Below are 16,523 nucleotides of genomic sequence, written 5' to 3'. Positions count from 1 at the left end.
ATTTTTGGGACTTTGGGTGGGGGGAAACAAAAGTGCATCTTAAAGAGTGAAAAATATGATATAGAGATATATATATATATATATATTCCATAAAACTACGGCCATCTCATAGGAGAGATCAACGGAAAAATCAAGAGTTCTGGGTCTTTGAATTATTTGTGTAACTTTATTTGTGCCGACCCATAAAAGAGGTAGCTTGCGGTAAAAATTAATTAATACTTTACAAATAGTTGTCTTAGCAGCCAAATAAACGGTCTGATAAGACAATACAGGAAGAATAATGTGTATATCCAATGTCTGCCTCCAGGGAGGTAAGCAGTGACCCTCCAGTTGGAGGGCTAACTTTTATTGGATCTAGTTGTATTTTCTATCTAGCAGAGAGCGGCAGCGCTGGGACACAACCTCCACACATCTCCGCCTCTCTGATCCCGTGTTTACGCTCCTCTCTGACGTGACCCGGATAATATTCATTGTTCCAGTTGAGAAAAAAAAATTCCGGACACAAGACCAAAGCAAATAAAGCAGTGGAGCGTGCGGGGCGGGAGCGTCGACATCTGTCTTATCACTTCCCGACCTCTCAGGCAACAGGAGTGCGAGGGCATCCAAAAATAACAGCAGCTTCTCTGGCTCATCTTCCAGAAAGGGCAGGACCCTCCGAGAACGTCCCCAACCCCACACTGATCGGGAAAAACAACTGATAGAGACATGAGCGCCGTCAGTGGGGGCGACCTCACCGGCATCATACAGGCAGAAGGACAGAAGTTACCCAACATCCCACTACACTGTGTTTTACTTACTCACCATTATCAACATATGTTTGCAGTCAGTGCATAACCCATTCTATTCAGAGGCAGAAAATCCATCCTGCCTTAAAGGGGTTGTGCCAGTTTATAAGGTTATTCTCTTATTCACTGGATATGGCAGTGCCCGATCCTTTTGTTCTCAAGGAAGATAATCCGCTGCCAGAGCAGATAGAGCAGCAGCTTATTCCCCTCTCCCTACATATGCAAGCTTGGCTATCTAGGGTCCATGACAGCACTCTTCTTGTTTTTTTTACAATACTCAGGGTAGATAAGGTAAACTCTGCGGGACTCTGAGATTTAAAGGGATTTTCTGAATTTTGGCTGGATTGCAGTGAAGTGACGGCAGAATCCCTATAGCGCCACGGCCACTGCAGGCAGCTGATCAGCTGGGGTCCTGAGTGGTAGACCCCCACCAATCAGATAATAATGACATAACCCGAGGGGTCCAAAATACTGAAGTCCCAGAAAACACTTAACCTGCTGTATAATGGAGGTCATAACACTTGCTTAATTCAATTGCACCCCTTGAGCTACCGTAACTGAAAAGTGACATTTTCTATTGACTATGGGGCCGCCATCTTTGGACACTCTCTATCCTGAACATAAAAGAGAAATGCTTTTGTCTTGTGTTCAGTCACTTACTAATGTATATTTTGGGCAGAAGGGACTTAGGACCTCTGAAGCTCGACCTGACAAGTCCGCATCAAGCCGGGCTCACGCGGCTGTATGCGTAAAACACTGCGAGTCAGGCAGCGTTAGACTGCTGTGGCACCACGTACGGCAGCAGTATTGTACTGCATATGGCAGCGCATCTCAAGCATGCCGTCGTACGCAGGCTTTCTTTTTTCTTTCCCATATAAATTGCCTGCGTTGTTGCTTCGCAACAGTGCATATATACGCCGCTCATACACAATGGGTGGCATTGATCGTGCGCCCATACAGAACAATGGGCTCCGCTGTGTGTATAATACATGGCAAAATAGAACATGCTGTGTTCTTTTTTGCGCTCGCGTATAACGCAATTCCTACACATAAATGTGAGCGGAACGGCCTAAGGCAATATATTTGATTGCCTGTGAATTGACACGCATCACACACGTAATGCGCTGTAATCTTATACTCATGTGAGCTCGGCCTTAAGTAAATACAAGAATTTGCGTAAAAACAATTTTGGGGCATAACAAATTGCCTGAAAGCGCTGCGGAATAAGTTGGTTCTATACAAATAAGACTTTATTTATCTTTCTTTCTAGCATGACGTATCATCAATGATGTGGCTCAGGGTACGTTCGGATATTTGGCGCTTATGTTTTATACACATTGGACGAGATTTACCACGGAAAAGGAGCCCAATTTAACAAAAAATAAATAAATGTACAAGACGGACAACATAAAGGTGCTGGTGAAGCTATAGAAGTGGCAGTAGTTACACGGATTTGACAGATTTCACCATATTTCCAGCGTCCTGTCTGAGCTTGCCGGGTGACAGAACGCAGGAAGGATCCATCAATTTTGGACACCATCAGACCACACGGATCGCATGTCAAATTTTGCTGAAAACTGAATGTGGAATTCCCCTTTAAGAGGAAGTGGCCCCACAATAAGGGCATAAATGAGTGAACGCACACAAGTGAGGAGCGAGAGGAATGTGGATTCGGGACCCTCCTGCAGGTCACAGCTCAGCGCAGGAAACCCAGAATAGCAGAGCAGGTGCAGGGCACACCCAGAGGAGGCCGAGCACAAGGGCATCCTTCACTTCTGTCTCGGTGTCCAGTTGCCACGTGGGGGTGGAGTGGGCCTGGCAGGCAGCAGCAGGAAGGAAGTTTTATAAATAAGGGCAAACATTACAAAGTGAACAGAGTTCTCGCACCGGGTCAGGCCTCCGGAGAGCGGACGGGAGAAGGAAGGAAAACAGCAGCTCTGCCACATGCCAATCATACAGGGATGGCACTCAGGGTGCACCCGCTGACAAGTACTACTGAGCCGGTCTAGCAGGCGCTTGGAGTATTGGGGTATTTCGGAAGTAAAAGAGGGCGAGGGTCCTTCATTCAGAACCTCTGACTAGCCAGAGTGAAAGGAAAAAACCTCCAAATTCTGTCAGCAAACATGTTGCTGCCCTTTACAGAGAGCAATAGCTGGCCCAATAAGACACCAGTCTTCTTCTGCGGATCAGTCTATTCTATAGTCTGTCCATCACACACAACCCGCACAGAAATAGGACATGCTGTGATTTGTTTTCCGCGCATGTTTTCACGCAGACAAATCGCAGCTGTGTGTATAGGATTGGGTTTTGCAATGCAATCCTGTATAGGCGAGCACGGGTGGAAATTCTGCGGGAAATACCACTGCGGAATTTCCGTCCGTGTGCAGGGGGCCATACCCCGATTTTTGGGGAGGCTTGAAATACAAGCCCCATCCCAAAATTAAGCCCCAGCTGCGTTACATTAAAAAAAAAAAACACACACACAACACACATTACCCAGCAGGCTCGGTCTACGTCCCTCCCGCTGCTCTCCAGAGCTCCGGCAGGCTTCCTGCAGTCCTCGGTCACCCACAGAAGACTGGTTACAGAATTCATAAATCTCGCCTCCAGGAACTGATGGCTCTGATTGGCTGAGCAGCGCTCGAGAACCAATCAATGCAGCACTTGATGAACCAATGCGATGGCTGTGATTGGCTGAGCAGCCCTCAAGAAACAATCACAGGCATTGCATTGTGAAGGCGGGATTTATGAATTGGATGAGCTGTGGCATTGATTGGCTAATTCCTAAATCCCGCCTCCACAATGCGTTGGCTGCAATTGGCAAAGCAGCGTTTCAGAACCAATCAATACAGCACTGGATGAACCCATCACAGCCATCGCATTGGTTCATCAAGCGCTACATTGATTGGCTGATTTATAAATCCTGTAACCAGGTAGCGATCTTCCGTTGTTGGCTAAGGACTGCAGGAAGCTTGCCGGAGCTCCGGAAAGCAGCGGGAGGGATGCGGACAGAGCCTGCTAGGCAAGTATAATAAGACACCCCCCAAAAATGAAACCTAGTGCCTCTTTGGGGGCAAAAATTTATATAAAATCTTATTTTCGGGGAAACACTGTAATTTGTTGTCAAGTGAAATCTGTTCTAGTAACAGAAAACATGACATGATGGAACACAGGTATCAGCAGGGGTGTTGTCTCATGATTCCCACAGCAGTCTATGGAAAGGAGAGGGAAAGGAGGTAGGAAAGAGGGGAGTGTGTGTGTGTGTGTGTGTGTGTGTGTGGAGGGGTAGGGGAGTGGGGAGACATCCAGATGTCTCTGCTGCTGCTGCTAATAGCAAGTGTTTTACTGTGTACAGCTACTGGATCAGTAAGGGTCTAGTTTCTCCTTAGGGAGAGCACCTTGGTGAAAGAAGACTTAAGGCCAAGCATGCTCTTCTGGGAAAGTTCTTTACACGAAAGAGAACAATGCCTCTATAGCGCCACCTATTAGAAGGCAGCATTCCTGCAAGTCAATGTCAGACCCTTTAACAGGACTTGTAACAATGACTGGAAAAAGGAAAAGATATGAGTACAGACAGAGTGTTTCAGGGTTTTTGTCCCTCATCAGTTTGCTTAGGTTGCTGATGAAAGGCCTAGAACATGGGTGGGGGGGGGGAAGGGTATGGTTTCTCTTTTGGGAGCATGCGCCTTCTAGATACGCTCCCTAAGGAAGCTTCCAAAGTACACAGCTCTGCTGCGGCAAGAATCACAGTATCCTACAACTTAAGACCCATTTAGACACAATGATTATCGCTCAAAAGCCATCTTTTGAGCGATAACCGTTGCGTATAAGTGCGCTGTCATCGTGCAATTTTTGTTCATCGCTGATTTTTAGCAGGCTAAAAGTCAGCGATGACTTATCAGCGCTGCGCTAAGTTCTCAGTGGGATACCGCTCATAGCATTCTTTCAGCTGGTATCCCGCTGGCAGTTCTCAGCGGGACACCAGCTGAAAGCTCCGAGAAGAAAGCAGCTGTTTGCATATACAAAGCAGCTGCTGTTCTCGGATCTATCAGCAGTGTAATCCTGCTTTGCCTTCGTTTAACACTTAAGTAGCTAGTTAGCTACTTAAGAGTTTATGCAAAGATGTTCACTCAAAACTGTCAGTTAAACTGTCGTTTAAGCAATCATCGTGTAAATGGGGCTTAACAAAGGACTGGTATCCATGACCTATTAGAAGTCCATGGGGCCTATTTACTTAGACCAGAGTTTCACATGCCTGTCCTAGGGCCCTTTCATACGGGATGACCATTAAGCACTTTCACACAGGAGTGAGGATTGCTCAATGAATGGGGGTGCAGCAGGCCGGAGACCGATTGTTGCCCTCCTCCGCTCATAATAAGTAAGCAGTCCTTCATACATGACAGACGGCCTGTTTACACGGGCCAATCGTCATGTGAGTTTTGTGCTTGCAGAAACTAAATGACAAACGAGTTCTTGTTCATCGTTCAGCGATTGTGGGCATTTACACTAAACGGGGTTGGGAAGAGCCCATACACATTAGATGGGCCAGACAAGCCTAAATTGGTTGGTATATACATCCAATCTAAGGTGTATAGCCACCTTTAGAGGCATATTGTGGTTTTAGAAAGGACTCCTTTTGGCACTGAAGTGCTATGGATGCCATTGCTTTGTGACCCTCCACCAATCAGACTTTAATTTGCATTCACAGTCATACCTGATATTGCCTGGGGAAGCCACAACCCCTGCACGGGAAATGTAGTAAATGCTCTTCTTCATAACGGTTGGGATCCTCTCTACTTCTAGAAGATCTGAATCATTTCTTTCTTACCTTGGAAAAGGAAGTAGTCGGCAGGCGTTTTCTTGAGCACGGCTTTGGCTTTCTCGCTGTTCCAGTCGATTTCCAAGGCGTCCTTCAACTGGCAGAACTCTATTTTCTGACAAGGACAAAAAGCGGATAAGTTTAGAGGCGCGCTGGGAATGTTTTCTCGGGGAAAAGTTGAGCTGACTGTCATTTTTTAAGCAGCCGCCCTCCTCCCCTTCGCAGCCCCCCCTCTCAGCTCTTTAAAACATTTAGACAGCGAGAAGAACATTGATTGGGGCCGTTGCAATGTCACTTGTGGATAATGAGACCGAGTGTTCCAGCTGCCGAGGACATCGTGCTCTACTTTCTCTCCTACTTTGTTTTTAGCTAACTTTATTCCCTTATAATTATTTTTTGACAACTGCAAAGAATTCCTGGACAAACCAACAATGCCTTAAGCCAGCCATCAGCGCACCGATACACGTTAACCGTCTGACTGCAATGACTTAAAGAGGCTTTCAATATGAAAAGCCTTTTTCATTACAAGGCTCCCTTGATGATAAGCTAATCACTGAGCGTCCTGTGGCTTGGACTCCTCGTACATAGTGGCAATCCTTGGGGAAAGCTGGCAGCAAGTGCTCAAATTCCCTGCAGCACCCCCACAGGAAAAATGAAGTATTACACAATTCTTACTAAAACCAATAGCCTGTTCGTGTAATACATGGTTGTGTTAGGTCAAACCATTAGCCTCCTCAGATCCTTAACACAAGACCTCCCCTTACTCATTCCCTAATGGCAACCTTGAGACTTATGTACAGGTCCCTCAGCCGGGAACAAATCCTTATAGTGTATAATCCTTCACAACTTGGAAAAATGAAGGACTTATGAAACTAAAATTGTTGTATTTAATCAGATACTATACAGTATGCAGCAACATACAAACAATGTTTGAAAAGTCCAGAATAGTCATTCTGGTCTATGTAGCATTACTTGGCGCTCTCTGGTAGTCTCAGAGATGACTGGAGTGGCAGCACGCTTTCTTGACCACTGCTCTATTTATATGGGGCGGACACAGGACCCCCACTTTCATAATTATTAATCCTGTATGGTAGATGTTGTCGAGGGGGAAGGGGAAGGGAAACGCAATAAAAGAATTGCACTTTTTTGGTCACCCCGTCTCCAAGAAAAAAAAAATTTTGAATAAAAAACCTATCATAAAGTAATAACTATAGGTCAGCCCAAAAAATATTAGGTGCATCAATTAAAAAAATAAAGCTATGGGGTCAAAAGATGACAGAAAGCAATTTTTTTTAAAAATCCATTTCTTTTTCAAGTAGTACAACAAACTAAACAAATTCGGTGTAAATCGCTGTAATCGTACCGACCCCAAAATAAAAGGTAATGTCATTTGTACTGCATCATGAACGCCATAAAAACATAACCCCCACCAAAAGGGGCATTTGCAGTTTTTCTCCACTCCACTTAGAAATTTTTAAAAGTTTTCCAATAGATTATATTGTACGCATAATGGTACCATTGAAAAATGCAACTCGTACTGCAAAAAACAAGCACTCATGTAGCTGTGTCACCAGCAAAATAAAAAAAAAATATAATTTTTTTTTAAAGGTGAGAAGGAAAAAAAATTTGAACAAAAAATGCTGCAGCTTTACAGTTAATGGGAGGCAAAAAATATGCTTGTCTTATCAACTGTAATGGGGAGTGACCAGACTTGTGAACCAATTCTACCGTGAGGACAAGGTAACCCCTGTTCTGCAGATCAGACCCCGCTAATCTCAATTTTAACAGCACAAATCAGCTGAATTATCTCTACATCTTTTACGGGTTGACTGAAAAAAAAAAAAAAAAAAAAAAAAAGGATCAGTTCAACTTTCCTTTCAGATTTGACGGGTCTTGTCTTGACCCGCGCTGACATAATCACGGCAGATCCAACAAAGCCTCGTCTGTTCCCAGTCGCTCTCAGCCCCCAGGTAGACTGACCTTTTGACTTTAAATCTGTTGATTTAGTAGTTAGGACTGGGACGGTCTATGCATGCATCAGCAAACAACAGGTTACTTGAAGCCCTATTGTAGATGACAGTAGCCCGGAGGAGAACTCCTCCAGACTTTACCGGGCCGGGTGACACAGAATCTGTTGTACTGGGAAAGGTGAGTCTATGTCAGCGCTAATGACGCTCCCAAGATGAAGGTCAAGATTAAGAATAAATGAAGCCATTTAGCAGGAGACAGGCGGAACGTAATTACGGCGACTGCAGTAATAATGACACTTTCTCATTAGACTACGGAACGACAATACAATAATTAGCTTAAGACAAACCACATGTAATACATCGCTTCTGGAAACGAACACAAAATGGAGAAAAAAGTTTTTGTAAGTTGTTATCCATCTGGGGTTTCGCCATAAAAAAAAAAAAAAAAGACTAATGCCATTTGCCAAGTCCCAAGAAGCATCAGAGCGGGTCATTTCCTCTTAAGGGGTATTTCGGGGGCATGATATTGGTGACCTATCTTCAGGATAGATTATCAGTATCAGATCGGTAGGGGATCTGCTGCTCTGGACCCATGATCATCAGCTGACTGAAGAGGCTGCGGCACTTGGGTAAAAGTCCCAGCCTCTTCTCAGGCCTTCATTGTCAGGTTCATTGGCCACACAGCCTCACTTGAATGGGATTGAGCTGCAATACCAGGCACAGCCACTATGAACTGTACAGCAAATCAAATAAAAATGCCTATAAAAGGCAAAGAAAGCCCATTGGAGAGTCCTAATAATAGAAAGGATAATATATTGTCTAAAAACACAATGATGGGTGAAAATGAAAAATACAAAACCACCGCACAACATACTTGGGTAAGCTGACGGACTATGTATGATCCCTATTAGTTAACTCTGTATGCAAGTCTGTTCAGGATCTTGCTGCAGACTGTAGATCCTACTGAAATTAACACCGTGTTGAGGGTTAACTGCGCTGAAATGCTACCATAGCCCCCACATGAATAGGGCTGAGCAGCTCTCAGGCTATGCGATGAGTGAATGTGAGGTCAGTGGCCCAAAAAGAGGCCATGGAGCTCACAAGAGTGCTGCAATCTCTTCGATCAGTTGATCATGAGGGGCCCAACCAGCAGACCACCACCCATGAGATCCTGATGACATAGCCTAGAGTCACAGAGAGCCGCTCATATCAATTCCTTTACAATCTGAAATGACTGATAACAGGAAAGATTAGAATTAGGACCTCCTATTCTAGAAACTGCAGTGGGTCCTAGTAGTCAGACCACCACTGATTACCATTTATCCAGTGAATAGGTGATAATGGTTTTCTGATTGAACACCCCTTTAACATGTCTGAGAATTATAAGAACCCTCTGCTGATAGGCAGAACCGAAATTTACAATTTTGGAGATCAATGGAGCCTCCAACTCTATGACAAGCCTCAATGAATGATTTCTCCTTCCTTTCTCTTCCTCTATGTTTTGCTATTAATCTCATGAAGCCTCTGTACAGCATCACATGACCAGCTGGAGCCTGTACCATCCCTGCCTGCTGGGAGGATAGTGTGATACTCATTACCTTCTATATTCACCTAAATAAAGTAAGGACCATAAGTATACAGTTAGGAGGAGGAACAGTCACAGTCATTACAACTGCACAATAGTAGCCTCTAGCAGTAACTGTGATAGGCTCTTTATACTAGGTGGACAGAAATGCCTAGGTCCAATCCACGCAGTATCATCCTGCAGAAAGTTCTGGTAACTGAACAAGTGACTCCTTGAAAGAACCAAAAGACAAGTAATTCCTAGACAATCATAATTCGATCACATGACCCACCTGAAGGGAAGGACTTTTCAAGCAGAAATAAATAAATAACCAAGGTAATACTAGTAGACGTACATACCCTTGGGGCAACTAACTGCATAATGGAAAAGAATAATCACCAGAGTGACTCTATTACGACCTATTCTAAAGTTGTATCATTTTAGATCCATTGGAACAAAGAAAAAAAATGGTGGTATAGGTGGACAGCCTTTAATGAGTGTTTCCAGCACACACACAAATAATAAAAAAAAAGAGCAAAGAAGATTATGGCATGTCATCACGGCAGATACTTCCATAGGAAGAATCCACCTCCAACATTCAGATTTCTACAGCAGATTTACATTTTGAAATGCCATGAATCCACATGCGGACTAAGCACCATTCAATACCGCAAATCCATATGTAGCCACCCACCATGGAGCCCATGGCAAGAATGATATTAGTGTATCTTTTTTTAAATTCGTTTTATTTTAACCAAACAAAGGCATTGTAGAATACAGAATAAGAAGAGTTTTGTTAGGCATGGCATTGTTCATACATACATTTCCATTACATTAGGATCGATATATCTCATTGCTGTATTCCTCGGATAACTTGACAACAATAAACTTTTAACTTTTCCCAAAAACGGTTCTGCTCTAACTTATTTCAATTTTGATAGAAGAGCTGTATTGCAGGTCTGCGGACACTTATCTAGGGGGGGGGGGGGGGGGTACTGGTCGGGGTTCGAGGTTATTCCGTTTGTAAGGTAGAGTGGGAGTCGATCCATATCCCCCACACCTTCCCAAATTTGGTCGGGCATCCTCTGTTTTGGTAAATGATCTTTTCGTAAGAGATTACGGTATTCACCATTTGTATCCAGTGTGGGGTAGAGGGAGTCTCCACCGCCATCCACTTCATGGCTATTGTCTTGCGGGCCAGGAACAGGATCTTTTCCAGAAATATGCGGATGTGATGTGGCCATACCTCCTCCTCCAGTAGGCCAAATAACGCCACCTTGGGGTCTAGATCTATAGTCAGTGGGGGAGGTAGTAGTGCGTTTATAAGGTTAGTGATTTCCGACCAGTACTCATTAACTAAGGGGCACTCCCATATCAGATGCCAAAAGTTCGCGTCTGGTTGACGACATCTGTGGCAAGCATTTGAGGATGCGGTGCCCATTCTATATAAGCGGCTAGGGGTAAGATAGGCCTGATATGTTATGTATAATTGGATTAATTTGTTGTTTACAGCGGGGGAAACTACCAGGTGGGACTCAGAGATGTCCTGCCATTCCTCAGGTGTGAGAGATGGAATAGTTCGTCTCCATTTGTCGTATGCTGTAGGTGGGTTAGGAGCTATTTTGGCCGAAAGGAGATGCGTATATAGGGCCGAGATTAGCCCCCTGGGTCCCTGAGACTTGAGGATACCAATTGTAGGGAATTTAGATATATGTGTTGATGTGGGTGGGAATTGGGAGTTCAGAGCGTGTCTCAGCTGGAAGAATCTGAATAGTTGGAGATGTGGGGACTGCAGCTTGTCGCGTAGTTCTGTGAATGTAGGGAGTATTCCGTCTGTATATATGTCGTTTAGTGTGTGTGCCCCTTGAGCCATCCAATATTGTGGATCTGGGATTGATTGTAGGGCAGTGAGGCCAGGGTTATTCCAGAGACAGAGCTCGGGTAGTGTATCTCGGTATTGTTGCAACGCCTTCACCTCCCTCCACACCCCAAGGGCCAGTCTATGAAGCGGGACCACGTCAGAGGGGTTAGTGTATTGCGGGAATTCTAGGTAATTTAGAAGATTATTGCCTTTTACTTGCTTTGCCAATTGTTTGTCTGCTATGGGCAGCTCCCTATTCAGGACCCAGGTCCGTATATTTCTCAGTTGTCCTGCCAAATAGTAGAGTCGGAGGTCCGGAAGGGCCATTCCGGCCTGCTCCTTGGGCCTTTGTAATATCGACAGACTTAGCTTGGAGCGAGTGGAGTTCCATACAAAGGAGGTGATTAGGGAGTTTAATGTCTGGAAGAAGCGTTTGGGGACTGCTACTGGCATGTGCTGCAGTATATACAAACATTTAGGCTGTATGGCCATTTTAATAAGATTTATGCGCCCTGCCACAGAGAGCGGTAGTTTGGTCCATCCTTTTAATGTGTGTTTTATGTTGTCCAGCAGCGGGTCCATGTTTTCTGCTATGGCGTTATTGTGATCATATGGCATTAGTATCCCCAGATATTTGAATGTCTGGACTGGTTTTAGCCCATACTTAGTTACACAGGGGTCATTTCCGGGGTTGGAGTTTGTATATAGGATTGTCGATTTAGACCAGTTGACGTACAGACCCGAGAAACTGGAGAACCTATCTATGTGGGTCATGGCTTGAGAAAATGAGTTCATTGGGTCTGATAGAAAAAGAATTGTATCGTCCGCGTATAGTCCCACCTTAGATATTAGTGTATCTTGACGCCACCTGGAGCTCCTGGTGGAGTCAAGATTGACAGGGGGGGGGGGGGGGGGGGGGTGACGCCCCCTGAACCTGATAGGCAGCACAGCAACCTGCCAAATAGGTCCTGGAAGGGCACGACAAGTTAAGGCAAAATACTTCAAGCGGGCCGTGGTGGCAACGAACTGCCTGCCCAGCGAGGAACAAGCCGCTACCCGGCTGACTCCAGTAACACTGCAGCAAGTGTGGAGAACCGATTTGTCAAGCGTCACCGTCGCAGAAGAGGTAACCCACACCCGATGTGACTTATACATAGCTGCGGCTGCAGGGAGGCGAGACAATCGGCGGTCAAAACAGTGTTATGCGTCGGCCGCTCAGTGGAGGAGCACACACGCACGTCGGGTTCCACCCCCACCTGCTGCGCTTTCTCTGCGTCGGAGCAGAAGCGCTCATGGCCGCAGCAGTCACCGATGGAGCGGCTGCAAAGATTCTCACAGACCCGGCGGCGGAGTGCAACTGCTGGGAGTGGCAGCAGTGAGTGGGGGAGCGGTTGACACAGACCAGAGACTGCAGGCAGCGGAGCAGTAGCGGTGAGGATGGCACCTGTGAGCGGGGGACCTTGGGGTGAGGGTAAGCTTTATTTTTACCCTTACATTAGGACATGCTAATGCTGGCATGTTACACCGCTAACATGGCACCATTTACAGCTCATCATGTAAGGCCAAGCACACATTTTGGGCTCAGCGTTACGCTGCAGAGAAATGTTGCCACACTGTGGTATCAGGACCTGCCATCCTTGGCCCTATCAGGAGCTGGGGGTGTGACAGGGGCATTCCTCCTATCAAACTCCTAGCTTCTGGTGGCGTCAAGATACACTAATACCGGCAATTACCAAGTCAATTTTTATTTTCCTGTGATATAGATTTCAAATACACATGAAATTTCTGCCATGTGAATTTATACAAATAGGGGAAAATTAGCAAAAAAAAAAAAAAAAAGGGTGTTTTTTTTTTTTTTACACTCACACTCTTTATGTCCCTGAAGGGGACTGGAATCATAACAGCTATGATAAGGCATTGCAGAACCCCTGCACTGCAATGCCTTTTTGCTTGTAGTAGGGATTATAGGCAATGGCAAGCCACTAAGCCAGTATCTGGCGTTCTGTTGCCATGGCAACACGTCAGTCCCTCTGTGATTACATTGTGGGGGTCCGATGGCATCACAGAGGGAACGCCCTCCCTCTGTGAACCCTTTACATGCCACGACCTACATAGATCGTGTCATGTAGGGGGTTAACAGCGGGGGTCGCTGTCCTCATGTATCCCTGCTGTTGCAGTGGGAGGCTGGCTATCAGTAACAGCAGACTCCCACTGCGGGATGGCATGGGCTGAGCTTCTGAACCCGCGCCATCCACAGGACATAAGCTTACGTCCTGTTGTGTTAAGTAACTTACAGTCAGGATGTAAACGTACACCCTATGGCATAAAGGGGTTAAACTGCCACCCCCCTCCCATCCAGCAGTCAGAAATAGTTTAGTCTCTAGCTAATGTTGTGCAGGAGCATCAGGGAATAAATGTGAAAGAGAAAACCACATCATAAAAACAGTGACCGATAAGTATCAGACAGACGTCTGCACTGCATGAAAGCGACTGCAACATACAGAGGGTACAGGAAGTCTTCAGACCCTTTCGTTTTTATTTTGTTATGCTTTGGCCTTGTGCAGATAAAAAAAATACAAACTGTTTTTTCCTCGTTATTCCATACTTCATACCCCATAATGACAAAATAAAAACAGAATTTGCTTTTCATTTAAAAAAAAAAAATTTTGTAAAAATTTCTAACATTTTGCATTGACATAAGTATTCAGGTCCTTTGGTATGACACTGGAAATTCAGCTCTGGGAGCCTCACATTTCTCTTGATCATCTTTGAGATGTTTCTACACCTTGATTGGAGTCACCTGTGGTCAATTCAGATGATTGGACATCATTTTAAAAGACACACCCCTGTCTATATAAGGTCTCACAGCTCACAATGCATATCAGAGCCAAAACCAAGCCAAGAGGAGGAAAGAACTGCCTGTAGAGCTCAGAGACAGGGTTGTGTGGAGGCACAGACCTGAGAAGGCTACAAACATTTTTGCTGCACTGAAAGATCCCAAGAGCGAAGCTGCCCCTATAATTCTTAAATGTAATAAGTCTGGATCGACCAGGACTCTTCCTAGAGCTGCCGACCCACCAAACTAAGTAATCGGGGGGGGGTACAAGGGCCTTGGTATGAGACGTGACCAAAAACCCAATGGTCACTCTGGTTGATGGCCAAAGATCCTTGAGCAGATGGGAGAAACTCCAGAAGGTCAACCATCACTGCAGCACTCCACCAATCTGGGCTTTATGGCAGAGTGGCCAGAAGGAAGCCTCTCCTTAGTAAAGACACATGAAAGCTACCTGCTGTTTGTCAGAGAACACCTAAAGGACTCTCAGATTGTGAGAAACAAGATTCTCTGGTCTGATGACACCAAGACTGAACTTTTTGGCCTAATTTTTAAGTATTATATCTGGAGGAAACCAAACAGTACTCATCACCTGCCCAATACCATCCCTACAGTGAAGCATGACAACCTGAGCCAGAGATGCATGACCTCGGACCGGGCAGAAGCTTCACCTTCCTACAAGACAATGACCCTAAGCACACAGCCAAGACAACACAGGAGCAGCTTAGGGACAACTCTGTGACTGTCCTTGAGTGGCTCGGCCAGAGACCTGACTTCAACCCAATCAAACCTCTCTGGAGACCTGAAAAAGGCCGTCCACAGACGGCCCCCATCCAACCTGGCAGGATCTGCAGAGAAGAATCCCCAAATCCAGGTGTGGAAACCTCGTGGTATCATACCCAAGAAGAATAGAGGCTGTAGTCGCTGCCAAAGGTGCCTCAACTAAGTACTAAGTACAGGGTCTGGATACTTAGAGCAATGCAAAATGTAAGTTTTTCATTTTTTATAAAATGCACAAAGATTTCTAACATCAGAATGATGAAAAAAAAAAAAAAAACGTCCACAACATAAAATATAAAAGGGTCTGCAGACTTTGCGGACCCGCTGTACAGAGACCACCTCCGGAATGTGAAGGGGTGAAAACAGAACAACAGAAAAAAACAAACCAGTGTTTTCACCGGCGTGTCCCTCTAATATTAATCTACTTGCACTGATAACCAAAGCCGGAGGGTTTTTTGTATTCCTACAAGTCCCATTTGTGCAGCGGTGATTCTCAGCCTCGCTGGTGATAAAGCATTACGCCATCCCATTACACTAGGCCCGCCCCTCCAGATTTAATAATGATGTCATCCCTGCCAATCCCCCAGCCGGACTCCAGCAATAACACAGGTGACTGCACGCCGCTCCGCGAGGCTGTCAGTCTTTTCCAGCGTGCGAGCATCGAGGGAGTTAACGCTCCGCCGAGACAAGAAGCTAAATTGCAGAAATGTTCAGCTGCTATTGTATTCTTGCAGGCGGTGCGCCGGCTCACCAGCAGGGAATAAAAACTCACATCCCCCAAGCGTTTTTCTAATTTAAATATGTCACTTTGCGAAGTCTGTCAAGTAAAAATGAACTCCCATTTGCAACACTTAAGCATTTGCGAACACCTAAGGCGTCCTAATTGATGTCAGAGAGGAATAAATTAATGTAAGGGGCGGCTCTGTCCTCGGCGGCGGCGAGGATTACATAATGATATCACTACACAAACTTTCAAGGAGTCTACAGAAGCAGCGGAGGGGGTCTCCCGACGACACCGGACCCTCGCCCTACATCCTTTCTCAATCATCAAAGCGGCAAGTCGGCTGCAAAGGAATTTTGCCTTCGGGTTTCTCATTCAATGACCGTAAATACTGTTCTCATTAGTAGAAAGTGAAGAAAAGTACTATAATGGGCTTTAACCCTTAATGGCCAAGAGGTTTTTGGCTTTGGCAACAAAGTGATCTGTTTCTGATGGTTTACCAACAGTGACTTACCTGCCACAGAGGCCGGCGGGGACATTTACTTGTATGAGGGTCATTGTAACGCTTTTACCCACTTCTCTTCCATATAGGGCAACCCTACAACAGTATAAATGGGTTTGACGTTCTACGATGCCTATTTAGATACCTAAACAAGTAGTTTATCGTATTGAGGGTCATTGTGTTGCAGACGGGGTTAATGGGGTAATTTTCTTCCCTTTATTAGTATTTAAAAGGGGGGGCGGGGGGTTCACGATGGCTTTCTCCGCTCAGGAGTTAGAAGGAAAAATTGCTCTGTAGAAGTTGTTCTTGTTTTGGCAAACTCATGCCATTCTTGTATTACAAGCGCAGCAGTTCCTCTAAACGTCTGCCACATAATACTACTCTGCAGCTTCCCCTGGCAAAATCAGTTCCTAGTCGAAGGTGTCGGGAGATCAGCTGACCGGCTGTGTGTGAGCAGACCAACCATGCACTACAGGGAGAGGACTACCAAATGCGTAATGCATCAGCATGCTGTGAATATGCTGGTCCAGCGTCAGCACCCAGCAAACCCACGCAGATGCCAGGGGGCACAATGGGACCTATAAATAACAAATGTGGCATAATGGGACCTATAAATAATGCATCGTGCATTATTTTAGGTTCTGCTGATATGCCCAGTCAGCATTGATCCAACGAGTAAAAGCTGCCA

General features: G+C 45.4%; 1 protein-coding gene across 1 annotated transcript in view; it reads right to left on the bottom strand.

The window, feature by feature from the left end:
- Window positions 1-16,523, bottom strand: part of SAE1 (SUMO1 activating enzyme subunit 1) — a 50,047-nt gene that overhangs the window by 10,375 nt on the left and 23,149 nt on the right. The window contains exon 6 of the mRNA XM_066581130.1: window positions 5,614-5,719. Within this exon, the coding sequence (XP_066437227.1) occupies window positions 5,614-5,719 (106 nt within the window). The remainder of the gene's footprint in view (window positions 1-5,613; window positions 5,720-16,523) is intronic.

This window comes from Eleutherodactylus coqui, chromosome 10, assembly GCF_035609145.1.
Source record: "Eleutherodactylus coqui strain aEleCoq1 chromosome 10, aEleCoq1.hap1, whole genome shotgun sequence".
NCBI lineage: Eukaryota > Metazoa > Chordata > Amphibia > Anura > Eleutherodactylidae > Eleutherodactylus > Eleutherodactylus coqui.
This window is presented reverse-complemented; position numbering and strand designations above follow the sequence as displayed.